General features: G+C 46.4%; 1 protein-coding gene across 3 annotated transcripts in view; it reads right to left on the bottom strand.

Annotated features, from left to right (window-relative positions):
• KATNB1 (katanin regulatory subunit B1) overlaps positions 1 to 26,881 on the bottom strand; it is a 558,599-nt gene that overhangs the window by 282,338 nt on the left and 249,380 nt on the right. For all 3 annotated transcript variants that reach the window (XM_085640093.1, XM_085640095.1, XM_085640094.1), the window contains exon 14: positions 12,605 to 12,735. In XM_085640093.1, coding sequence (XP_085496219.1) covers positions 12,605 to 12,735 — 131 coding nt within the window. The remainder of the gene's footprint in view (positions 1 to 12,604; positions 12,736 to 26,881) is intronic.

Genomic DNA, 26,881 nt, shown 5'->3' with positions numbered 1-26,881 from the left:
AAAGATAAAAATACAACCTATTTTCTAAATGCTATACACTTGTCTCTTTGCTTAAGTTTGACTGCTCTATGCCACAAAGCCACAGCTACCCAGGACTGAGCAATAGGTTTTTATTAAAGAAACCTAGCTGGACCTGATAAAGACTGTGCCATTACTACATGGTAAGGTCTCACAACCACACCACATAATTCATTTTCTCCTAACAGGCTCTTAATCAGAACCCTTGACAGTGTGCCAAAGACGAGACCCTACCTCCTTGCTTGTTTACATACCAGATTCCCGTCATATTGTCCGTTAAGATCTGAATGGAACAGCTGAAATTGAGAGAAGGAGGAAGGCATTGAGCACCAACTGAATTGCCTGCAGCTCTAGCAGGTTGACATAAAGAAACAGCTCCCTGGGAGACCAGGGGCACCTATTCTACAGGTCTCCAGATAGGGACCCCACTCAAGAATGGGGGCATCTGTCACTACTGTGGCCACGGCTGGAGGGGGATGGACATCTTTCCAAGAAGGTACTCCTACTTCCCTCCCTCACCACATCCGCTCCAGAGTTCAAAAAGACATAATGGTGTCTGGAGACCTATTCTACAGGTCTCCAGATAGGGACCCCACTCAAGAATGGGGGCATCTGTCACTACTGTGGCCACGGCTGGAGGGGGATGGACATCTTTCCAAGAAGGTACTCCTACTTCCCTCCCTCACCACATCCGCTCCAGAGTTCAAAAAGACATAATGGTGTCTGACAGATCTCATGCTGAAATCACTGCCTGCAGGGGCACCCCTGCACAACCCTCATGTGCCAATGTGGGTCCAAGACCAGGAGAATACAAGTAGTCAGCAGATAAAACAGCTGCAAGACCATCAGTACTGGAACTCATGTGCCTTCACAAAAGGATGGGACCATTGTCTGGATGTCTTGGAACTGAGGAGGAGGAGGAAAGGTGCGGAGTACATTAGTGTCCAGTATTACCCATTTTAACAGGAGATGGCTGAGGAGGTTGGCGTCTTGGAGATCGCAGTTACTGAAGATGGTGGAGATCTTGCTGTAGAAGAAATCTGCCAGAAAGTCACAGAGTTCCTGTGAGGGGGTGATGACGTAAGTTATGGCTGAGGGGCTGGAGAACTTTCTGGCAATGTTGAATAGCTACTTACTGTGGTCGGAGCTTGTTTCGATGTGTCACCCAGTGCGCTTTTTTTTGTCTTTTTCAGGAATTGGTAGTATAGTGGAACACAACTCGATGTAGAGAATTACAGAGACAGTCGAGGCTGCCATTTGGTGGGAGAAAATGGGAATGCTCTGGTTCAGTTAGGTAACAGACAGGGAGGTTAATAATTTCAGAAAACTCGAAGCTGCAGAACACCAAGATGTTGATCCTCGAACTACCAAAGGCAGGGTCAACAACTTAGACAATTAAGAGGTGCGGGGACATCTGCTGTGGATGTATTTTAATGGAAGGCATGGATCTTTGAACGCTGTTGGTATCTACCAGTGACCACAAAAAATCCTGTTGGAAGATCCTTTACATGTGAATAAGTCACGTCGGGGTCAAAAGCCGTTGTTTTCAACTGCTGCTGCAAAATAAATTCACTGAAGCATACCCAACTCTGGAGTTGTTAGCGTCTTTTTCCCCGCTGTGCATGCAAGTGAGAATCACCAGACACGTGTTTTGCTCTTCATGAGCTTTTCAGTGGAGCATGGTAGGAAATCTTCATCAGATCAACGAATGTCAGATGTAGGCGAAATGAAGAACTCGCTGGACGGTACGGCAGAGTGGATTTCAGTCAGCGAAAGAAAAGTAAATACAGCTCCTCCATCCTGCATTGTGACACCGTAATGCTGTTCGTGCCCATCCACCACACATCTGGCCCACTAGATCAGCGATACACACAGGAAAGGACAGGACAAGGGACGCTGGCACAGTGCATGGACCCTCCTCCCAATCTTTAGGGACTGTGGATTACTGCAGAACAAGCGGGGGATGGGCAGATAGGCAGGCTTGGTGTTCTGCTTGGCCCAAACTTCTGAGGGTTCCAAGGGGAACAGGAGTAAGCGGGAGTACAGAGACAAATCAGGGTTTTGGGGTGGTGAGGAGGGGGGGGGGGGAAGATAGGCAGTGTGTCCCACTTACTCAACACTGTGTTCTACTCTCCTAGGGAGCTGGGGGGATGGGGGGGCGGGGTGATGCTTGTGGTGCCCTGTTTTCTCTGCGTTCCCTCCCTGGCTTCTCCTGTTAATATCTTTGCGACTCGATTCTGACTTCAGTCGTGACCCTACATAGAGTTCCCTTCGGAAGTTGGAAGCATCATCTTTTGAAACAACACCTTTCTGAAAACTTCTGGGGGAGATCTGGATGCCCCCAGTAGCCGCTACTACTGACCAGAGGTGGTGAGGTGCGGTGGGGGAAGGAGGAACAAGGGGGGGGGGGGAATAATAAAAAATAAATAAACTTACCTCTCTACCGCCGTCCGCCCCCTCTCAGCAGGAAGCACACAGCCTCCCAGAATCCCCTGACCAATCACAACGCTGCCTTAGCAGTTGGCCACAGCGTCATGCGCACTTTAGGTGCTGCAACCACTACTCCCCCTGTGACGCGGGGAGCAAGGCCTCGCCTGTCTGGCTTTAGCTGAATACAAAAACCAAAATGATAATAACGAGCGTCATAATCATTTTATTTTTTGTATTCAGCTTGCTGCTGAAGCAGTTGGGCGATGCTCCTCCGCCTTAGTGGAAGAGCCACCACTGGATGCCCCCAAAGTGTAGTGGTGTGGGCGGCAGTATACGGTACTGTGCCGCCATGCAGTAAAGGTGGAGGTAAATTGAGCTGATTGCCATTTTAATTTGTTTTAAACTAAGCCCAGCTGATGTTGCTGATTACTGGTAGTGAATACATATTGGTCGCTTCCAAGTGATAATAGACTTGAATTTAGATCTTAAGATGGATTCAAACCCTCATCTCTTCCCAATCTGCATTCCAAGTGCGTACTTTTTGTGAGAGGATCAATACAAGAAGGAAAGAAGCAGGTAACGAAAGTTCTTCACACAATGGAATGGAAACGTGACACTTTCTCCTTTAACTACCTCTATAAAGGAGTATGTCACCAAGCATTTTAATCTTAACTCCAACCTTTAAACAGGATAAAGAGGATTTAGGGCTTAAAGATGTAGTCACAGTGATTCTAAAAGGTGACAATTCACGGCAGGAGGGAAACTTGGAGGATTCACTTTCTTCTAATCTAGAGAAGGGCCCCAGACTTTCATCTTCGCCTAGCCTTGTCTTGGACTACGAGGAGTCTGATGCCTATGAATCTCAGTTCAATTTGGACGCCCAGGAGTTCTTACTAAGTTAAGAGCTGCAGACCGAGTTATCTAATTTAAGTCCGGCATTGGTAGCAGCATCTACTGACATTCAATCAGCAGCATCATCATCATTGTTGGCAGTGAACCTACTTATGCAAAAGACATTCCAAGGAATTCTGGAGACTCTCGTACTTGTTAGCTCTAATCAAGTCTAAATTAATTATGGAGATCTATTCCGAGCTATATACAATTAATAATTTCACTCAAACAGCAATTAAAACTGCACAGGGAAAATGCTTCGATAGTAAGCATGAATGCTATGTGTTTAATCAATCAATCAATCAATCAATCAATCATGACATTTGTATAGCGCGCTACTCACCCGGAAGGGTCTCAAGGCGCTGGGGGAGAGGGGTCCGTTACTGCTCGAAAAGCCAGGTCTTGAGTTGCTTCCTGAAGGAGAGGTGGTCCTGGGTTAGCCGAAGGTGGATGGGGAGGGAGTTCCATGTTTTGGCTGCCAGGTAGGAGAAGAATCTTCCTCCGGCGGTGGCTCTGCGGATGCGTGGGACGGCGGCGACAGCGAGGCTGGTCGACCGTAGCTGGCGGGTGGGGGTGTAGAAGGTCAGGCGGCTGTTGAGGTACTTGGGGCCCAAGTCGCGGAGAGCCTTGTGTGCGTGGGTGAGGAGTCTGAACGTGATCCTCTTGCTGACGGGGAGCCAGTGCAGGTCTCTCAGGTGGCCGGTGATGTGGCTGTGTCGGGGGATGTCCAGGACGAGTCGTGCGGAGGCGTTCTGGATGCGTTGGGAGTCTTTTCTGAAGTTTGGCTGTTGTTCCGGCGTAGAGGGTGTTTCCGTAGTCCAGTAGGCTGGCGATGAGTGCCTGGGTAACCGTCTTCCTGGTTTCGGAGGGGATCCATAATAGATTATGCAAATGCACAGAAGGCCGTGATAGGTCTTCTAGTTCGGTCTATAGCCCCAAACGCCCATTGTTAGTCACAAAAACGTATCATGCCTCCGGTTTCCTTAAGTTCTGCCTTAGGTTATAATATACATTATGATATGGTGGGGTGAGAAATCGAAGGAGGATATCAGGAAGGAAGAAACTCCCCAGAGGAACTAGGAATAATAAATTGCAAGAGAGAAAAAGTCCAATTGCTAAAGAAGTGCCTAGGTTCAAAGAAAGGGAAAGTCCGAAATGCCCCTCAAGTAGCACGATTACTGAGTCAGGGGTGCCTGGCCCGGTGGTATACTTATTTCCAGGCTGAGGGTATCTAACTAAGATAAGACAGCTCACATATGAACAAGCAGATACAAATGATTGCTGTACCATGCTCCATGACCGAAGGAACATTAAGCATCCAAAAAGCAAAGATAAGGGACAGAAAAAGGAAGTCATTACGCCTGCTGTTAACCCTTCCATGCTTAAACTAGGAACCTGTGTTCTGTTGTTAGACATAATTTGTAGGGGGAAGTAAACCAAGAAACTATACCTGCTAAATCGTTCAAAAGTATTGACAATAATTCAAAAGATCCTATCTCTCTCTGGGATCTCCTCAGGTGATTTAGCCTATGTGGTGTTTAAGGCGGGGGAAAAAGGGAATTAACAAAAATTGACTTGATCTCACCTTTGATTGCAAATATGTTAGCTGAAGCAAAATGGGATTTAGCTGGCACTGGCCTGGGGATAAGTATTCCCATAGAAAAGGAGACTCTGTTAAAGAGACCTAGTGCAAACCCGATCTTAAATTTACATGTAGGTTTAGCTCCGACCCAATGAGAGATTATTTCATCCTACTCCTCAATAGTGAAAAACCCAAGGCTCAATGCTGAGGGGTACCGGCCAGACTTACATCCCCTGAGAATCTGAGAGATGTAATAGCCAATGATAGCACAGTGGAGTATAGAGTATTCCCATGGGAGGGAGCAGAATAATAGGCTTGCTACCCTTATGCAGTTCTGGGACCTGCAAGAGCGAGATAACTGGGAAAATGCTCCATAGTGGTGGAGTCCTCCCATAACCTGAGAGTCCTCAGTAGGAATATACATGGGTTTGAGTGATTCAAAAATGTGGGAGATTTAGTTCAAACCGTTAGTCCATACCATGGTAGTGTTCCTGTAGGAATCCTAGTTGAGGGAGGACATAAGCATGGAGGGTTTTGTTGCTGTTAACAGCAAAGGCATTCTGCGGAATAAGGGGATAAGGGTAGAGCTTCTGCAGGAATGCCAACCCTAAGTTCCATCAAGGTAATTAAAAAGATTCAAGCAAGTCAACGTTTCCAGTGGAATAAAAAATTCAGTAGTGGCGATAGGGTTAAGGAATAGGGAACGTAGGCAATTTATACTGATGATCATATACAATAATAAGGAAAATCACTGTAGGTTAACTACATGGATTGAAGAAGATCAATCTTTTCAGAAGGTGGTGGGGAACTTCCTTAACGCTATGGTAATTAAGATATGTCTGTATCCTAAACAAACAGATGAGGCGCTGCAGAAGGTTCTAGAGTGTTCTGGGATACCGCCTGCTATATTCCGAGCATGCAGTATTAAGAAAGAGGGCAGGGTCTAAATAATGGGTTGTTATGTCTAAACGGGCGCTTTGAGAATGATAAACCAGCAGTCCAAACATTTTGTTATGGCAACCAAGAATGCCCAATTGATTACATTTTTGTTCCAGTCTAGCAGTACCAACTTTACTTTGACTTTAAAAGATGGTTTTACCAAGGGAGTGACCACTGGGCAATTACAGCCACTCTATGCTTTGAAAAACCTTCAGCGGTTGCTAAAGCTCTGCCTCTGGGTACAAGCTTCCCACAAAGCCTCACAAAAGTTCCCGGATCGTCAACATTTGGCAGCATTTCAAGTTTCGTAATGCACAGACGTTTTTGAGGTGGTGAAGGATGATAGAATTATATGGTTCAGTATTGTTTTAGAAAATGTGTTGGCTTGTATTTGTGTAATTATGAATAAATGTGTAGTACGGCCAGCAGGGACAGGTAATGAAGGAAGTTGATTTGATGCAACGTGTCAGAAAGCAAAAAGTAATCAATTGTTTAAAAACCCAAAACAGGCATCTTCTTAAAGAAAAAAAATAAATTTCAAATAATAGGTCAGGAGACCAGAGAGCTTTTAGGCAGAGTCAACAAAGTCTGTATCCCTTCCCAGGAATCTCTTGCCCGTATGGGTCTCATATTTGAGGGGTTTATATGGTTGCCCGCCAATGTCGCCCAATATACAAGTGAGCCCCTTGAAGAGTGCTGATCAGAGTTGGTTCTCCGAAAAAGAGATAGAGCAGTAATTGATCGTATTCAGCTAACTAGAGCTGCAGGTTCAGATAATTGTCCAGCTGTTTTAATCAAGACTAATAGTGACCGATGGGTCAGGGTCTATTGCTGCTTGTTTGGTTATATAAGCATAATGGGCCTTTATCCCTATAAGTGGAGGAACTCCATTGCGAAACCCATACTAAAAAGGGGAATAGTTTTAAATATCTCAAATAAAGTGTTTAAGATCCTATTAACATATCTGAATGAATAGGTACAGGAAAATAAACTCATTCCCACTAACAAGGTGGGTTTGGAGAAGACAATTTCACCATAGATGATTGTTTCACCCTTTGGACTGTTATTAGGCAATCAGAAACTGCTGCGGTTTCATTTATTTCCAGCTTTCGATACAGTGGATAGTGACCAGTTGTGGGGGAAAACTCAGTAGCTGGAACATACTTCGCATGATTCAGCCTTTACACACTGATAACTCGGCATAGATGGAACTTGAGAAGTTGGGGAGATTATCAAAAAGGGTCCCAAATCGGAACGGTCTGCGACAGTGATGTGTCCTGGCTCCTTCCCTTTTTAGTCTTTTTCTGGCAGATTTACCAGCAAATTGAATTAATTTATCGAGATCCTTTTCTCCTAAAGTAGAAAACATTCATGTACCATGCCTCGTGTATAGTGATGATCTGATACTGCTAGATTATACCACTCTGGGATTTCAAAGGAAACTGGAGGCTTTGAATGTTTACAGTAAAAAACTTCTTAAAAACCAATCTAGCGAAAACAAACTTAATGGTCTTTGAAAAAAACGCACCCAAGGTTCCAGGGTTTTAAATTCTTTACCTGTCGAAGTGGTAAACTTTTACAAGTATTTGGGGATGACTTATTATTAAAAAAAATTACAATTCAAAGTATATATTGGGAATGTTAAATCTAGAACCATGCTACAAGCAGGATGCCTCGTTAAATTTAATCAGAGGTATGGAGGCCTGTCATTTGCGCCCCCCCCCCCCTCCACCGAAATCCTTTGAGGGGAAATACCCCCTCGCCCTGCATGGGGCGGAGGTTCTTGCACTGGACACCTCTTGTAGTTAAGAACCACTGGAGGGTGCAGTCCTTAAGAGGTTAATAAACCTTCCATCTGGAACTATGATACAGGGTGTCAAAAAGAAACTGAAACTGGTATCCTGGCAGCTGTTGGCTATCTCTCGCACTTTGAGGTTTATTAATATCTTATCTAAAGAGAAAGAAGTGTTGAAGAAATCCAAATTATGCTGGGAAGAGGCTTGTGCTAGTGATAAACAGTGGGCCAGGGAGGTTCGGCTTAGGATAAGAGATTGGGAAACTGCACTCCGTATGGGGCACAACAGAAGCATGGTTTCCCTTTCCAAGTAAGCAAGCATTGACGGAATCAGCAGAGAAAGTAAAAAGTACATTAGATTTGGCCGACCAAAGTAAGAAACCCTCAATAAACCTTACAATGTCATTAGACAGGATGGGTTTCCCTATTGGGTGCAATTCTCAGATCCTAGGCTACGCAAACAAATCTTAAGAATGAGACTGGGGTGTAACCCAGTTATTTCATGTTCTGACTGGCCTAGGGCGGTACACAAGGAAAATGGTTGCTGCGTGTGCTTACAATGTAAAATGTTCATCGGGTCATGTTCTCATGAACAGTGTTTTTTTTATATGACTGCCCGGATCAAGTTTTTGAGACCTCCAATTTTAAAATGCCATACATACTCTAGGGTGACAACAATGGGATTGTTATCTGAAATTAGTTTTGTGGATGTTGCAGTAGGAATTGCATGTTTTATGCTTTTTATTAAGAAATGTTTTAAACATAGATTGGGTTAGATTGGTTTTAAATAGCATGGTTTTATGTTTTAGACTGTTTTTTATATTGTAGGTTTGTTTTAGGTGATCTTACGGAAGATTGCCCTAATAAACTTGTTGTTATCTTTCACTCTCTCACTACAAACCGCAGCAAAATGAAAGAACGTGTCCTGTAAATCTAGTGACACCAACTAGTCTCCAGCTTCCAAAGCCGACACGACCTGAGGCAGGATCACCATTTTGAACTCTTGCTTTCAGAAGGAAAAGTTCATGATCCCAAAGTTTAGGATTGGAAGCGGACTACCATCCTTCCTGGAAGTATTGCAAATAGAATCTGTGCCCAATTTCCTGCACAGCGGTACAAAAGGGGGTGGTGATGGACGGAGCATCAGAACCAATCAAACACTCACACCCAGTCAACAGATCTGGTTTTGATCCATCACCGTTCTTTAGCCCACTCTGCCACCCCAGTTCAGACATGGCCATATGCAAATCAGTCTGACCCTGTGCCTCATGGGAACAGTCTAGCCCGAACTGCGAAGCCATGCCTTCCCTGGACCGGAAACAAGCTTCATAGGACCGGTTTCTGGCATTTCAGCCGTCTTCATCCAGGCTTGCTTGAATCCAGTGGCAAAGTGAGCAAGGGACTCACTCCTGAGCATACCCTGCCAACTTATGGCGAACAAAGCGGTACTAAAGGGGGTGGTGATGGACGGAGCATCAGAACCAATCAAATAGTCACACCCAGTCAACAGATCTGGTTTTGATCCATCACTGTTCTTTAGCCCACTCTGCCACCCCAGTTCAGACATGGCCATATGCAAATCAGTCTGACCCTGTGCCTCATGGGAACAGTCCAGCCCGACCTGCCAAGCCATGCCTTCCCTGGACCGGAAACAAGCTTCCTAGGACCGGTTTGTGGCATTTCAGCCGTCTTCTTCGGGCTGGACTGTTCCCATGAGGCACAGGGTCAGACTGATTTGCATATGGCCATGTCTGAACTGGGGTGGCAGAGTGGGCTAAAGAACGGTGATGGATCAAACCCAGATCTGTTGACCGGGTGTGAGTGTTTGATTGGTTCTGATACTCTGTCCATCACCATCCTCTTTTGTACCAATTTCCTGCACTGGCACCAACTCCACTACCCCCTTCAAAAGCAGGCATCCCATCTCCTGTTGTAAGATGGAGAGGTGACCTTCAGAAAGGGAAAAAGGCTGGGGAGGGATGGCTGGTGGAGCATATAGGAAAGGCAAGACATACCCTCTTTCCACTATATGTAGGACTCACTGGTCTGAAGTGACAGCCTTTTAGGCTCATAGAAAGGAGGACACCTGGCATCCTACAGGCTGCTGGTGCTTTATTTAAATCAAACTAGAGCTGCCTCCCTGGGGGTGCATGGGAGGAGGAGATAACAGAATGTTGGGACCCCTGACCCTTACTTTACCTTTGCCCCTGTATTGTGTGACAAGGGGATTTTGGGTGCTGCTGATGTGACTGGGCAGACTGCTGCTAACTAAAGCTGAAACCTCTATAGAAGTCCCAAAAGCAGCAAAAAAAACTATAATCTCTCTAGTGCTGGTGTTGTTACAGGCCTAGAGACTTCGTAGTAGCTCTACTGGCCACAAATGTCTCAGAGACCGAATCGGCCTGGCTTTCAAGAAATCTCCATTATCAAAAGGGATGTCCATAAGAGAGGTCTGTTCATTAGAAGAAAACCCAGACCTGTGAAGCAAAGCATGACCATGCACAGCAGCAGAGGAGCCCACAGCCTGTGCAACTGAGTTGGCAGTATCAAGGGATGATTTGATTATAAGCTGTGAAGCATCCTGGACATCCCTAATGACCTTTGAGAGATGGGCTTTACGTTCATCAGGGGTATGGGGTGCAACCAGTTAGGCGATGTCCCATGGGGAATGTTTGTATCTGGCATTCAAATATTTCAACGCCCTTCTACTGGGGAAATTTTCTTTTTGCATCAAGCCTTCAGGCGTTATGAATCTCTGTACGATGGAGTAGATGTAAAAGTTCAGATGATCTGTCCCAGAGCAGGAAGCTTGAATTACCAATCTCTCTGGAGAAGGATGTGTGGACAAGAATTGGGGGGGGGCCCACGGGCAGTGTGATGGCATCTTACCACCAATCTATTAAATGTTGGAGCAGAAGTGGGCTTCTTCTATGCCAACAATACCGGGTCCAGTAAGGTACTGAAAGGGAGTAACTGTTCCGAGGTTGGGCCAGTAGGCTGAAGAACCTCAGTGAGCACATTTGTTTTAATTTCAATTGAGGGCAGGGGTAACTACAGAACTTCTGCCACCTTGTCCCTATATAGTGGAAAGAAATATCTTCAGGAGGAGAAGGACCTGAAGGGCTCTCTATTTCTTTTTCAAATGAGTTCTAAACACCATTGGCCGAAGTGAGGCCGGCAGAATCAACAGCTGGAAAAAAGGACCCTGGTCCAACCTCTCTTCAGCCACATTAGGATCTAGGGGATCAGAATCAGCCCCCAAAAGATCATGGATAATGTTACGATACCTCTCTGCCACCAATAATCTTTGGACCCCTCGCTTGATCAGTGCCCTTCCACGAGGTGCTTCATCTCTCAGCTTGTAGGAGAAGGTGGTGGCACTAACAGGGATCAAGAAGGGAGAGTGGCATCATATGCCTCGGTAGTGGAGTCATCTGCAGCATCAGGGCTGGGTGTGGCACCTCATAACTTTAGATCAGCCTTGAGAGAGGGTCCTGACATTGACTGTAGGGGCAGCTCCTAACAACATTTGAGATGGCATGAACATGGGCATGCCATACAGCCTCATAGGGAACGAGGGCATGTGAGACGGGGCTGCCGCCCTACAGAAAATGCTGAACGTGACATTAAGTAATGCAGTTGGATCCGACCCTGGGGATGGGAAGCGTGGATATGGTGGCATAGGCAGCTGGGGCCGCTCTGGCTGGGCTGGCTCAACTGCAGCCTTACCTCTAGAAGAAGCTTTGCGTCGCTTGTGTTTCTTATGCTTCTTCTGTCTGCTTGAAGAGTGTGACCATGGTGATCTCAAATGGACCCAGGAGTGATGCCTTCCTAGTCCCCGCAGGCCTGCACTATGAAAGGCTTTGAATCCCTTGCTGTAATTGCCTTGGGGTGCATACAGAGGTAAGATTCATGTGACTTTTAGTCATGGTCTGAGCCCAGGAACCAAAGGCAAATAGAGTGTGGGTCAGTGATAGAAACCTGCCCCTTGCAATCCCCAAAGTGTTTAAAGCCCGAACACTTCAGGAGAGACATAATAGCAGTGTAGTTTATGCATTTTGAGTTATTTAGAGCCATTAGGCATGGCACTCTCTGAAAGATTAAGCTAGGGATCCGTGTCGAAGGCACACTTAATGGATGCTGTAACAATAAGATGGTATGGCTTTGGTGACCTCAACAGCCACTGCCACCAACCAGCGTCAAGAGCTTTGAAGGTTTCCAGATCCAGTCCGATGCCTGGGATAATTCAACAGGTAGGAATCTGTAGGTAGAATTATCCATCAGAAAGATATATATTTTTTTTTAATTAAAATCAATAAAAAAAATGTTTAAAAGAAATCGCATAACAATGGTTAGGAGGAAGATATTTTCTTTTAAGCTTTGAAAAATCTCCGGGTTCGGGCTGGGATTCTACGATCACCTTTGATAGAAACAGTCATGTTTTTTAACCAAAGGTGAACATGTCTGCTCTACAGCAGAGAAAAACAAAAGACGGAGTAGGCAGGAGCTAGATGGAAGTGAAAGGCAGAGCAGATATCATAGGCTTGTAAACAGAGCCTCTATGCTCTTAACCTCTTCAATGCCCGTGACGAGCTGGTCTCGTCATGGGCCGCGGTTGCGCTGTGCCCATGACGAGACCAGCTCGTCATAAACCCCGCCCGCTAATACAACGGCCGGCACAGGGCGGGGAAAGGGGCGGGCACTGAAGGGGTTAAAAGGCTATGCTGCCAAATCCAGCCCAGTCCATTACTAACACTTACCAAGGGCTTGACTGAAGGGGTGTAACTACATGAACAGTAGCCACAGTGGCATGGTCTCATATGCAGGGTTCTATCAACTGCAAGAGCAGATAATATCTAGCCATGGATCAGCCTAGCAAGGGGTGGCTAACATGCAATCAGTCAATGTTCAGGATGTTGCATCATGAGCTAAAAGATAAGGTAACTTACAGATAGCACTTTTGGGCTGGAAGATCTCATTGTAGTCTTCGGCATTCTGAATTTCTGTCATGGATTCCTTCTCATCAGTGTCGTCTTCACTGCTCGGACTGCGGCGTTCACTGTCAGAGTTCTGCTTAAATCTGCCAAAAGACCCAAAATGTCAAGCTAAAAAAATTGAAACGTCACGGAAGTGCATGACTTTACAGCAATGATGCTCAGACATGGGGCTTAAAATGCAGCTCTGTAAACAGGTGTTTAGAAAGCCATTAACATTTAAATCCAGAAAAAAACTTTCCTCTTCCAATGAATCATCAGCATTTCAGTTTATCTCCCAGACATCTAGAAATAAAAATACATTCCTGCCTTAAAAGCAGACCACAGCATGTATCTGAACTGTGAAAACCCATTGCTCAGCTGCAGTCTTGTACCCTAAAGGTGACCATTAAAACCCACTTCCAAAGGTACTAGGGGAAAAAACCATACCAAAAGTTATATTTTAACAAGCATGGACTGATGGAAGCAAGACAGACAGATCTGGTGTAGAGGTTGACAAACTTGTTTTGCTATGAAGAGGGGGTTGACAACACACCTGCCATCTAAGCAAAAATTCCCCACTGCATTTTGATAAAGACAGTTTGCAATATTTTCAGTAATTTACAAGTAAGAAAGTGTTCCCCCATTGGTGGGTAAAGAAGTTCTGATATTTCTGTGATATAGTAGTGTACCTCCGACCCATGTGCACTGGCAACCTTGGGATGCAACTGCAAGCTTTGGAGTGGGACTGAGCTAATAAAATACAAGCAGCATTTGAAGCACCGCTAAAAAGACCTGCTGTATCCTGCTGAAGCAGAGTAATCAAGCAGAAACACATGTACAGGAATGCAAAGAAATACCATGACTAGCTGCACCAACTGATGGTGAATACTTCTCTATGATGTCCACAGGATTTATTCACCACATGAACACCACACTGAACTGGAGAAGGTTGATGTATGTTATGCATCCACTCAAAAGAGAGCAGGGAGACTATATTGTTGTGCTCCTATATATCGTTCAAAAAAAGAATTCAATACGATCAGATGGCAGTACTGCAACATATGAAATTGGGATAGACCTTCATTGGCTAGAGCAGCTTATCTTATATGGTGTAAATAGGTACAGACTGGTGGTGCACAGACAGAATATCGAGTTTTGAATGTCGACACACAAATATCGAGATGGAAATAGCGTGATGCAGAGATATCGACAGCAAGAATATCGTGGTCAAAAATATCTACTTGGAGGTAAAAAATATTGTTTTTTAAAATATCCAAGTCGTTAATATTGTTTGCGAAAATATAGTTGTTTAAAATAGATGATTTAATTTCTGTTATGTATTTTAGTATGTATTTTAACAGTATGTGATCTATTTTGTGTAGAAGTATTGCTTTTGTTTTTTTAATATATGCGTTAAATGTTTTGTAGTTATCAATTTTATTTTAATTCAATTTTGTGTTTTTTGAGTTCTGTAGCGGGTTGTGGGTTTATAGGGGAATAGGGTGGGAAGTAATTTAATTATAATAAATTAATTATCCTTTTTATTTATTAAATGTATATTTTATAGTGTTAATTGTGGGAATAAATTAGTTATTAATTATTGATTCGTAGTTATTTATTTGGTAATTGATTATGTTAATTGTGTTATGTTTTTTAGGAGCAGGTGGTGAGGTTTATAGGGGAATAGGGTGGGAAGTAATTTATTTATAATTAATTAATAATTTGTTAATTAATGACAATTAATAAAAATTTAAATATGGCAACTGTGTAATTAATTTTAGATGCGAGTTGTGTGGTTTATAGCGGTAAAGGGTGGGACATAATATCTTTTTAACTAATTAATAAGTTGTTCATTTATTAATGTTAAATTAGTTATGGAAATTGTGTAATGATTTTTAGGTGTTCACTGGGGTAGAGGGTGGAAAGTTATTTATGTATAACTAATTGTCAGTTGATCATTAATATTAATTCATCAATTCATAAATATTTATGGTAATTGTTTATTTTGGGTGTGGGTTTCGGTTTTATAGGGGCAACGTTTGGGGAGTACATTAATTTTTATCTGTTTTAATTTGTTTAAATATATTTCTTTAATTGATAATTAATTATGTTAATTATGGAGGTACATTTTTTAAATGTAGATGTGTGTTGTGAATTGTGTGGTGTTATAGGGTAGGAAATACATTTATGTAATAATTAATGTTATTGATAAATAATTTCTATTAAAAATAGGTATTTCTATGTAAATAATTTTTTTCATTAAAAAATCTTTCTAGGTATTTGTTAGATATTTTTAACATCAAAGTATGTTTTCATCTTTTGTAAATTTGTAATATTTTCATATATGTTTTCTTTATTTCAACCTTTTGTTTTGTAGTTGATATTTAGTTTGTTTTTAATTTTGAACTGACTCCAATATAAATTTATACCCCTTTGCTATACAACACTTTCCCTACTGTTGCACCCACTGGAATGGGAAAAGTAATTTTAAAAAAAAAAAATCGATATTTTGTACATCAATATTTTTGACATAGATATTTTTTTCGATACTTTTATACTTACCATTATAAATATAGGATGTCGATATTTTTGACATCAATATTTATGACTCGATATTTATGTATGGGGATATTTTGGGCATCAATATTCTATCAGTGAACCCAGACTGGTAAACCATTATTAGTCCGTTTATTTTATACTGTGGAAACAGCTACAGATCGGTGAAGCATTACCGAAACAGTTCGATATTGGTGAAAACTCCTACATTTACATGTTACATGGACTATACATGAAATAAGATAGAATTATGGGATCTGCAGAACGAATACCACAACTCTGAATACCTATGTCGTACTGACTCAGACCCTCATTTGTTAACGTTGACAATGGGAAGATTTTTGACAGCAGTGGGGACTGCAAATGGATGCACAGCTAGACACCCCCACCCCCTTCCAGACTACCATTGAGGAAGCAATAGATGAGTACTTTAGGGACAATAAGGGCACAGTCTCTCACTCGAATGTGATTCTTTTAAAGTGGTAATCCAAAAACTGTGCATCAAAACCGCCTATGGCGTTAATCCAACATTGATGACTTAAACGTCTACTCGTTGATAGAATGTTTCCGATGCATACATTATAAGGAATACCTTGTCCGTCAACACAGAGAGGAAGACCAAGCCTTCTGGCCTGGTTGGTGCGATCGGACTCCATCGTGGCTATACTGATGAGCACCGGACATATAGCCACAAAGCAGATAGAAATCAATAGGGTATTTGTTGATTACTATAAACTCCTGTACGAGTTCCCTGAAGCCCCCCAACCTACTTGAATTCCCTGCTTCCTGGCCCAAGCACAGCTCCCATGCCTTATACCAGCACAACCAATATCTCTTAACATGGTCCTGGAGGTGCAAGAGATCAAGGTGGCTATAGACCAGCTAGCAAAGGGAAAGACACAGAGCATGGACGGGCTCCTCCTTGAGCTTTACACTGCTTTTTGGTCCAGACCAGCTTCCCATTTGCATGCTATGTACACAAGGGTTTTACGCAAGGGGATGGTCCCAGACTCCACCAGGGAAGCCACCATTGTGGTCCTGCCAAAACAAGGCTGGGGTCCACTAAATGTCTGCTCCTATAAACCAATGTCCCTCTTAACCATGGAATATAAGAAATTTGGGAAAATCATAGCCGAACATCTGCTTCTGTCCTTACCAGGGCTGAAGCACCTGGGTGAGTACATATTGGCCCCTGGCAGCAACACACACCTCCTCAGACTATTCAATATTATGGATTTAGTTGGCCATCGTCAACTACTCCATTTGTGGTTTTCTTAAACATTGAAAAGACCTTTGATACACTACTATGGCCCTACCTATTTGAAGTACTCCGAGTCATGGGTATTGAGGGACCTCCTGAAGTGGATACGAGTGCTATACAGGAATCCCAGGCGAGCGTGAGCACCAGGAGAGTGTCCTATGAATGGTGTCTCCTATATAGAGGAACTAAACAGGGCTGCCTTCTGCTTCCCTTCTTGTTTGTCCGAGCCCTAGAACCCCTGGCACACCGAATACTAACTGAGGGCCCAACTTGGGGGATTGATATTGTGAACAAGAATCACGTAGGGGCGTGGTACGTAGATGATGCATTATTGCTTCTAAGAAACCCAGAACATGTCTTGCCCCAGCTCAAGCTACTCTTAAATGAATTCAGAGACATATTGGTCCTACGGAACCATTGGGAGAATTGTTGTCTGTTCCCCCTAAAGTTCAAACAAATGATGGACTGCCCTCCCAGTGTGGGTATTCTCAGATATACCACTCTGAACTAGACCCGAAGGGAGGTGATCTAGAGAAATGTGTCACCAGGATCCATCAGGCAATACTGTTCTGGCACCGCCTCCTACTATTTCCTCTTGGGCGAGTAGCTATAATCAAAATGATCATCCTCCCAGGATTGCCTTACTTTTTATGGCCTTACCACTGAGCTTGTCGAGATGCTTTTTCCGTGAGCTATATTTTCTGACCTGTTATGGGGAGCCCAATGTAGGCGTCCCTCTCCATGGAAAATGACATGCACCCTTTGAGCGAGGGAGGAATGGGCACACCTAACCCAGAGGTTTACTACATGGCATAGCTGGTCTGGTCTGGATGTCATGGTGGCTTGCAATAGAGATGGATCCCGAAAGAGAGGATACTGTGAACTCCCTGAGGAGCAGGGAACCTCCTGAGGGTGCTATACATATAGGAAAGGTCTAGAGATCCCAACACCAGGGCACAGAGAACAGTTAAGTCATGCTTGGACACTTACTTAAGGAAACTGGCAATTAACACGTTTTACACACCCATGGACACCCTGAAAGCCTCATGGGAGCAAAAGGTGTGGGGGTAAATACATTTCTGACAAGGAATGAGGGCAGACACTGGAATATACTAAAACATTGAATAGAAATCCCTGATTCAAATATACAAAACTCAGCTACCTACATCGTACATATCTGCTCCCAGCTTGCCTGACCAAAATTTATGCAGGGCACTCGCCAGCATGTCCCAGTCATTAGACTGCAATGGCAGATTTTTTCCACACGGTCTGGAATTCCTTCTGTATACAATCATATTGGAGGTCCCTACTTGACATCTTGTTGGATCTCACAAGGAGACTGCAGCCCTCTTCTGTAGCAGTGTATTGTCTGGAATTTTTTAATAGACCAGCGAAAATCAAACTTTCATCAAAATCTATAGATTTGGCATTACTCCTGGAGAAACTAAGCATAGCGATGATCTGGAAGGCACCTTCTGCCCGCCCAGTATTGCGTTGGCTGCAGGACCTGATAAAATGTTGCACCTCAGAAATCAGAGAGATGAGCCATATACAGAGGCACCTGGTAAAAGGGACGCCCCTCACCGAATGGTACACACTGTTGTTAGCACTTCAAGACAAGTCAAACAAAATGCCCCCTAAAGACAGGCTGGGTACTCCAAGCTCCTGACAATACATTGATAATAGCTCAAGAACTATACGAAGACTACAGAGGTCTCAAGGAGCCGTAGGCATGAATCAAACATGTAACTGGGACGTTGTGGGGTGGGATGATCAGGAGGGACACTGCTTGGACTAATACATTTTTAAGTCGAGATGGCTCATGCAAGTGTGGACGCGCAGCCCTGAGGACAAAATGTGGCTAGCACCCGGGGGACTCGAGCAGGCATATGAACGGACAAACATGAATACCAGCTGAACAAAAACAAATCACAGTTTCAATGTTTGCACGTTAGCGTTAGTTCAAAACGCAGCTTGTAAAAAACAGATATGTAGATAACCAACATAAGCAACCCTCGAGCGTACTGCCTGATATGTGGATTGACAATGTATATGGAAACTGTTGCTACCATGCTAAAACACCAATCTATAAATAGCTATATATAAAAAAAAGAATTAGAAGGAACAAAAAGATTGCAAAGCAATAACAGATAAGGAATGGAAGTACAGTTTGCAATCATGCCAACAGGTGTTCTGTAATGCAAAATTTAAATTAGGACAGTTTAACCAGTTACAAAAGCATACCCTCAACCAGAAGGTGCTTCACAGAATGTAACCACAGCATTATTCAGGAAGTCCCACGTGCTGAGAACTAGAGGCAGATTTTATGCATTGGACACAGCAATTTAGGAAATACAAGTAAACAGGTCACAACTGACCCTGGGATGAATAGCGACGTTAGTGGTCAGGCAATGCCTGGCTAAATTCTATGACTGAAGCGGGATAAATGATATACATTTGCACGGAGTAGGAAAGTGCCCTTTTAAGCAATGGTTATCCCCACTTGTTGCCACTGATGTTTTTCAACTGATGTGCACTGGGTCCCTGCTAAACTAGCCCCAGTGTCAGTGTTCTATCTCTAAAACAAGGTAAATGGTCCAATTGTAACACAACTGGCACACACTTTGGCACCCCTGTAAGTCCCTAGTAAGTGGTACCCCTGATCCGTAGGGCATGGGTACCAAATGTGCCCCTAAGGGCTGCAGCATGTATTATGCCACCCTACAGTCCCCCAAACAAACTGCATGCAACTTGCCATTGCAGACTGCGTGTCATGGTGCAAACGATGAGTGAAAACACCACATGGCACACTCCCTGTGTGCCATCCCAAAGTCACTGCATGTAACATATGTGAATCACCCCTACATCAGGCCTTGCAGCTGTAAGGAAGGGTGCATTATATTACATGTGGGGGCATATCTGCTTGAGATGACATGCCCCTGTGCTGTCTAGTTCAACTAATAGATAGTACAGCTGAACAGGGAAGCCCTCTTAAGTATGTATACTGGGCACAGATCATTACTCATTCCCCGGATACACAATGGATTTACTGAAACCTACAGTGTTTGGTATTAAAACACCTTGTCTTAATAAATCTGTACTGATTCCAGTAAAAGATTTAGTATGGCATGCACCCAGAGGGCACCTTACACCTTAGAGGTGCTCCCTGAAAGCCTACTAGTCCTCTAATGTGCTGGCTGACTCGGATCGAACAGCCTGCCACCACAAACAAGTTTCTGATCCCCCTTCACCACCAAGCTCTCGGAGGGCCAGAAACAATACCTGATCCGAGGGAAGGTGTTCACACCTCCTCCAGCAGGATGGCTAGTGAATCTGCATACCAAGGCCAGGTGCTGCAAAGCCTCTGCTGCCTTTGATATGCGACCACGGCTTCCACCAGACCTGGGAGATGTCACCTCTTGCCTTACGGACCATTTGGCACCAGGACAGGCAGGAAATGATATGCAAGTAGGCATGTTGCCCTACCAAGCTAGTCACACCCCTAAGGTGGGCTGCTTGATGTGCTCCATGAAAGAAGGGTTCCACTGTTTTGTTTTTAGTGGAATTAGGAACTCTATGACAAAGTTATGTCAAATCCCCAAAGTAAGTGGTCATATAGCAGGTGTAGTGACCCTAAGGGTAAGTAGCCCATTGTCTACTAACCTTCATTCCCGTTAATGCCCCTAAATTCAGCATTTAGGTGTGCCCCTGACACCAGAAACTTGGATTCACTTGACTAAAGAAGAAGAAGGACAAAGAAGAGCTGAAGAATGCAAGATGTGTGGACTAACTGTGGACTTGGCGCCAAACCCTGCCTGTCTGCTTCTGTTCCGACAATTGCAAAGACCCGACTCGTCCTGCAGCTGTGCATCCTCCATTAGCCTCGGAGGGCTGCTAGCACTTCCCAAAACAGTCAGCATCTCCCTTAAAGTGGAGGAGCCACTTCCCTGCAGCCACAGACCGCAACGTCCAGTAGACTGATCTGCTGAGCTTAGGGTCCACTGATGCAGTAGCCGCCCAGGAAGAGGTTACCATGCTCCAGAAGGTCCGATCTGTCTCACCACTGAGTTTGGAGATGCCAGGACCCACCCTACACCAATACCCAGGGTACCAAGCCCTAGCAGCAGCCAAGGCTTTTTCAGTGTCCAGCTGGGACAGCAACAATGTCCTCCTGACGTGGGACACCACAGACGCCATCGTCGAGAATAGCCCTGCTGTCCTGCTTTGTCCCCATCTCCAAGGGTGACCTTAAAAGTGAGAGCCTCCAACCCAAGCTACCCGCCGGATAAAACAACTCTGCACCTGAGCCCCACAGCCTGAGTCCAAGCCTACCAACAGTGCTACCTTGCTCCAGAGACTTTCTAGAACCAAGCTCCCCTCGAGTACCGATAAACATGTTCCCAAATTCCCACTTGCAGCATGTCTGCTTACAGGTACTCCATTGATTTCACCAGTAGCGTTTGAGGCTACCTTTGCGACCAGTACCTCTGCACCTGACACACCTGGGCAAGTAACACAATCTGCTGGCAGTTCTAAGGACTTGGCCACTACTTATCTTAAGTCCAGAAGATCAGTCCTGCAAGTCATTTGCAAGTTACCCTATGCAGTGTGTGCTTCTCCCACAGGATAAAATTACATGTTCGAGGCTCATTCCTCAAATCTGACGGCTGTATTTTATGTGTTTCTGAAAATCGCTGACTCGAAAAGTACTTACCTAATCTCTTAGCTCTTGGAGTCTACATTAACATAAAAATCTATTATATTTTCCTAAATTGGTGTCCGATTTCCTTATTGACAGTGTGTCTCATTTATTGACTCAAATGCCAAACACTCCACTCTGATAAGCTTAAGGCTGCTCGAGCACACTACCACAAATAGGGCACCTTGGGATTGTTAAGGCAAGCCCCTGTACACTAATAAGGTGTACCTGGACTCTCTGCACAGTGCACCTCATTTTGGTACACTATATAGAGAGCCACCTTCCTACAGATTGTTACAGTTGTTACTTGCAATAATAAAGACTATAATACTCTAGTTCCAGTCACGTGGGCCTAGATTAAATGGTTGGATAAGGGATATGAAAGGGTGTTAATAAAAGAGGACGATTTAACAAACAAGTTACTTACCTTCATTAACAATATATATGTAAGAACCATAGGTTAGTTATAGATTCCTTACCTTATAATCTCTCCCAGGCGTCAGACTGGACTCGGAAAGTTTTTCGTCAGCAGTACCCCTGCGCATCGAAAGGTGGAGTCGGTCAACTCCGCGTTCGGCGTCATGGTCGCCGGGATGACATTGTGGTAGCCACATAGATGCCGCCCTCACGTGCTGACGTCAGTTCTGTACACTACTTTCCACACCAGAAGCGCAGAGCCATGCAAGAAACTGACCACTGGTGTACAAAACTAGGGCCTTGAAAGGATGACCTTAACCCTAGAAGTCAGTTCGCAGGACAGGGAGGATGGGTGGGGCGGTAAGGAATCTATAACTAACCTATTTTTCTTACAGATATATCGTTACCTAAGGTAAGTAACTTGTTCATCTGAATGAAACAGTTAGTTATAGATTCCTTAGCTTAGAATAGATACACCAGCAATACCAACCCCGGAGGTGGGTCTGCAAACTAAGTCCTGGAGAACAGAATGGCCAAAGAAGCCGTCTCTCCGGACTTAGCTGTCCACGCAGTAGTGTTTGGTGAACGTGTGCAGCGATGCCCACGTAGCTGCCTGACAGATGTCATTCAGGGGGGCTCCTCGCCCGGAAGCAGTAGCAGCTGCCATCGCCCTGGTGGAATGGGCATGCAGCCCCACTGGAGGCTCCTTCTTTGCCAAAGAGTAGCAGGCTTTGATGCACAGAACGACCCACCTGGAAATGGTTCATTTGTGCACAGCCCGACCTTTCTTAGCGCCCACGTAACCAACAAAGAGCTGGTCGTCCACCCGGAATTGTTCTGTGCGATCCAAGTAGAAGGAAAGCGCACGTTCTGGATCCAGCCGGTGGAACCTCTGTTCCTCTTTTGAAGGATGCGGAGGCGGAAAGAAGGTGGGCAAAGTGATGATTTGACCAATGTGGAAAGAAGTAACCATCTTGGGAAGAAAGGAAGGTCTAGTTCTAAAGACGACCATGTCCGGATGGACAGCTAGAAAGGGAGGCTTGGAAGTAAGAGCTTGTAGCTCACTCACCCTACATGCAGAGGTGATGGCCACCAGAAAGGCAGTTTTCAAAGTAAGAAGCCTGGGAGGGCCGTTATGCAGCAGCTCAAAGGGAGCGCACATAAGATAAGTAAGCACCAAGTTTAAGTCCCACTGGCACATTACAAAGGGAACAGAAGGAAAGAGATAAGTAATGCCCTTAAGGAATCTATTTACAACAGGGGACTAGAAAAGAGAAGGCTGATCAGGAAGCCTAAGGAAGGCAGAAATGGCTGAGAGGTAGCCTTTGAGAGTGCCCAGAGCAGAGCCCTGCTGGGCCAAAGAAAGGAGGAACAAGAGAACCTCAGAAAGAGGGGTAGAAAGTGGATACACAGCCTTTGCTGTGCACCATGCCACAAGTTTGTTCCATCTGCAGGTGTTAACCGTCTTAGTGGAGGGACGCCTGGCTGCCAAGATAACATTGCAGACTTCGGGAGGCAGGTCAAATGACGTCAACTGCCACCGCTCAATCTCCACGCAAGGAGGTGGAGGCTGGACAGGTTCGGGTGGAGGACCGTCCCCTGCTGCTGCGACAGAAAATCCACCCGAAGAGGCAGTCTGATCGGAGGATCGATGGGCATGTTGAGCAGCTCAGGATACCAGACTCTTCGTGCCAAATCCGGAGCCACAAGAATGACTTGGGCCCGATCGTGCTTGCTCTTCTTCAGCACTCTGGGAAGTGGTATAGGCGGAAAGGCGTATAACACCGCAGCTCCACTTGAGACCAAAAGCGTCGCCTAGCAAGTGCCGCCTTGGAAATTCCAACATGCAGAACTGCGTACATTGCGCCTTCTCTTCAGAGGTGATTAGATCGAACCAAGGCTCTCCCCACTGCTGAAAGAGACCTTGCACCACTACCAAGTGAAGATGCCATTTGTGAACCATCAAGCACCTGCAGCTGAGTTCGTATGCCCTGGCGTTCAGAGAACCTGCCAGGTGTTGAATCATCAGGGATATGCCCTGATGTTCCAGCCATGTCCAGAGGCGGAGAGCCTCCTGACACAGGGTCCACGACACCACTCCGCCTTGTTTGCTGCAGTACCACATGGCGGTGGTGTTGTCCGTGAACACCTGCAATACTCTTCCGTGTTGCCTCGACTCCGTCAGAGACCAGAAGCCTCTGCTCTCCGCCTTCCCCATGTGGCCGCCCCATCCCATGAGTGATGCACCGGTCACCACTGTGAACTCTGGTTGAGAATGGGAGAGGGATCGGCCTGCGACCCAATCCTGGTTCGTAAGCCACCACTGCAATTGGTGTGCAGTGCCCTCCAAGATCTGGACGCAATTGGACAGATTCCCTTGATGTTGGGCCCACTGGAACTTCAGGTCCCACTGCAGAGCCCGCATATGCCATCTGGCATGATCCACCAGCAGGATGCAGGAGGCCATCAGGCCTAGCAGCCGGAGGGTAATTCTGACAGAAACCCGGGATAGAGGCTGAAAGATCGGAATCATAGCCCGAATATCCCGGACTTGCTGCTCGGGAGGATAAGCACGAAACTGCGTTGTGTCCAGAACTGCTCAGATGAAGAGGAGCTTCTGAGAGGGGGTCAGGTGTGACTTGGGCACGTTGATGGAGAACCCCAACGAATGCAGGAGGTCGGCCGTAGTCTGGAGGTGGGAGACGAGATAGGGGAAAACTGGAACCCCTGTTCTGTGCAGATGAGCTGCGACCAATGCCATCACTTTCGTGAACACCAGGGGGGTGCTGGTAAGGCCAAAAGGGAGCACGGTAAACTGAAAGTGCTCGCGCCTACCGTGAACCGCAGGAAACGTAGGTGGGCTGGCAGGACGGGGATATGAAAATAAGCGCCCTGCAAGTCCAACGCTACCATCCAGTCTCCAGGGTCGAGGGCAGACAAGACCTGAGCGAGAGTCAACATCTTGAACTTCTCCTTCCAGAGGAAGCGGTTGACGTTCCTGAGATCCAAGACAGGACGCAGACTTTTGTCCTTCTTGGGCACCAGAAAGTAGTGGGAACAACCACCATGACCTACTTCTGGGGCAGGAACGAGCTAGATGGCACCCTTTGCCAAGAGTGACGAAAATTCCTGTTGGAGAAGGGCCAGGTAATCCTCCAACCTGCGATGGTACTGAGGTGGCATGGGTGGAGTGGTAGTCTCGAAGGGGAGGGAGTAGCCCCTTCAGACTATTCGCAAAACCCACCTGTCCAACGTGATTGTGCACAAGTGGGGGAGGTGATGGCCGATCCTGCCGCCGACAGGCGTTTGGTGGCCCTGAAAGGTCGGACTAGGAGGGTTTAGAGGCTGCTACAGAGGTGGCTGTGGTGGCCTGGCCTGCTCGCTAGCCCCCAGAACCACAGCAGTGGTTCCCACGTCCCCGGCTGTGCTGGGGCTGGGGCTGAACAGCCTGTGGCTCTGGGCCGGACGTAGTTGGGCACCCCTTCCGTAGCCATTAAAAGGGCAAAATGCAGACTGCGCAGGGCGGGTGGTGGAGAGGCCCAAGGACCTGGCCGTAGTCCGAGAGTCCTTAAAGCGCTCTAGCGCATTGTCTGCCTTGTCGCTGAAAAGGCGACAGCCATCAAAGGGCATGTCCATAAGTGTGGATTGGACATCCCCTGAAAAACAGTCAACCGCAACCAGGCGTAGTGTAGAAGGACTACTGACGTGGCAATGCAGCCCACAGCAGATGGTCAACTTTGCTGCGTCTCTCCCTTCAGCAACCACTCGAGAGAGCACGGACCGGGCCTCCTCCGGGCACTGAGGCAGCACTTGCGCAACAGTGTCCCACACAGAGTCGGTATAACGGCCCAATAGATATGCAGTGTTTACCGACCGCAGTCCCAAGGTGGAGGAAGAAAACATCTTCCTCCCAAGATGATCTAGCTTTTTGGATTCCCTGTCCGGGGGTGAGGTAAGGAATGCGCTCTTGGACGTAGAGGCTGGGACTACCAAGCTCTCAGGGGTGGGGGTGTTGGAAAAGGAAACTGGGGTCGCCCGGGGCCAGGCAGTGGCGTCGGGCAATCATCCAGTCCACAGGAGTCCCTGTGTTGGGCCTGGACCATGTGCCCAAAAGGTTGTCCGTCAGGGCTTCATTAAACGGCAGCAGGTGCCCTGAAGAGCTCTCCACCGGTTGAAGCACCTCTGTCAGGAGGTTAGTCCCGTAGGTAGCTCGAGGTGGAGAGTCTCGGCCACCCTACGTAACACCACTGCGTATGACGCTCCCTCCTCCGTAGCCACGGTAGGGGGAGACACCATGCCATGGTCTGGTGAGGTATCCAAACAACTGGCATCCCCCAGTTCCTCTCTCCAGTCCTGCTCATACAACATCTAGTCTGTCAAAGGGTCTCAGACCCCTCCCAGTCCTCCTCACTCTCTTCTGGCTGCCAATCTGGTCTCAAAGAGCCAGGGTAGAACAGGGACACAAAAGTACCCGTTGACGCCGGTCCGACTCATTGTTTACCTCGAGGTGGAGGCCAGGGTCGACGTTGGCTGGGGACACAGCTGACGCGGGTGGTGGACGTGGTGCCGGTGGAATCGTCGCTGGGGGAGGCGTAAAGAGACCGCCGGCACCGATCCGGATCCAGGCTTGGATCCAAGGGGACCCTGCGGCGCCGAGGCCGTAGCTGCCGAAGCCAACGGCCCAGGGCCCCCAGCAGAGTACGTGGGGCCCGAAGGCGCGCTGGCGGAGTCGGGCTGCCCAAAGATAGCATGCATCGCTACATAGAAAGTCCGAAGCTGGGCAGAGGTCGCACCGGCTACCGGGAAGGGAGGGAAACCCGGAGTCGATCAAGCAGGCTCTGCATGCGGAGCTGTGGGAGGGGCACCACCCGCATCCCTTGTCGCGTCGGCCGAGGGACGGGGAGAAGTTGAAGAGCGACGATGCTTCTTCGACTTCTTTTTGTGCTTCGACTTACCTGACCCTGAGTGCGAAGACTTCGATGAAGAGTGGTGATGGCTACACAACCGTGACCTCGAGCAGCGCAGAGCCAACTACTGGGCCTCGAATAGCTTTCGGGACTGCTCTCGCAAAGAATTCAGGGCTATGGTCCGGCAGTCGGAGCACGACTTAGGGTCCTGGTCACACTCCAGGCAGTAGAGGCACACGCGGTACGGATCCGTCACTGACATGAGTCGATTACAGGAACCGCAAGCTTTAAAGCCGGGCATCCCTCTTGTACCAGGAGTCGATGGACTCTAACACAACGAAGTTGAGAATAAGTTCAGACAAATATGGACTGGGTGTACCGCTCTCTCCGGATCTGCGCTTGCGGGTGCG

Source organism: Triturus cristatus, chromosome 12 (genome assembly GCF_964204655.1).
Source record: "Triturus cristatus chromosome 12, aTriCri1.1, whole genome shotgun sequence".
NCBI classification, from domain to species: Eukaryota; Metazoa; Chordata; class Amphibia; order Caudata; family Salamandridae; genus Triturus; species Triturus cristatus.
The sequence above is the reverse complement of the archived record's forward strand: the minus strand, read 5'-3'. Positions and strand labels throughout refer to the sequence as shown.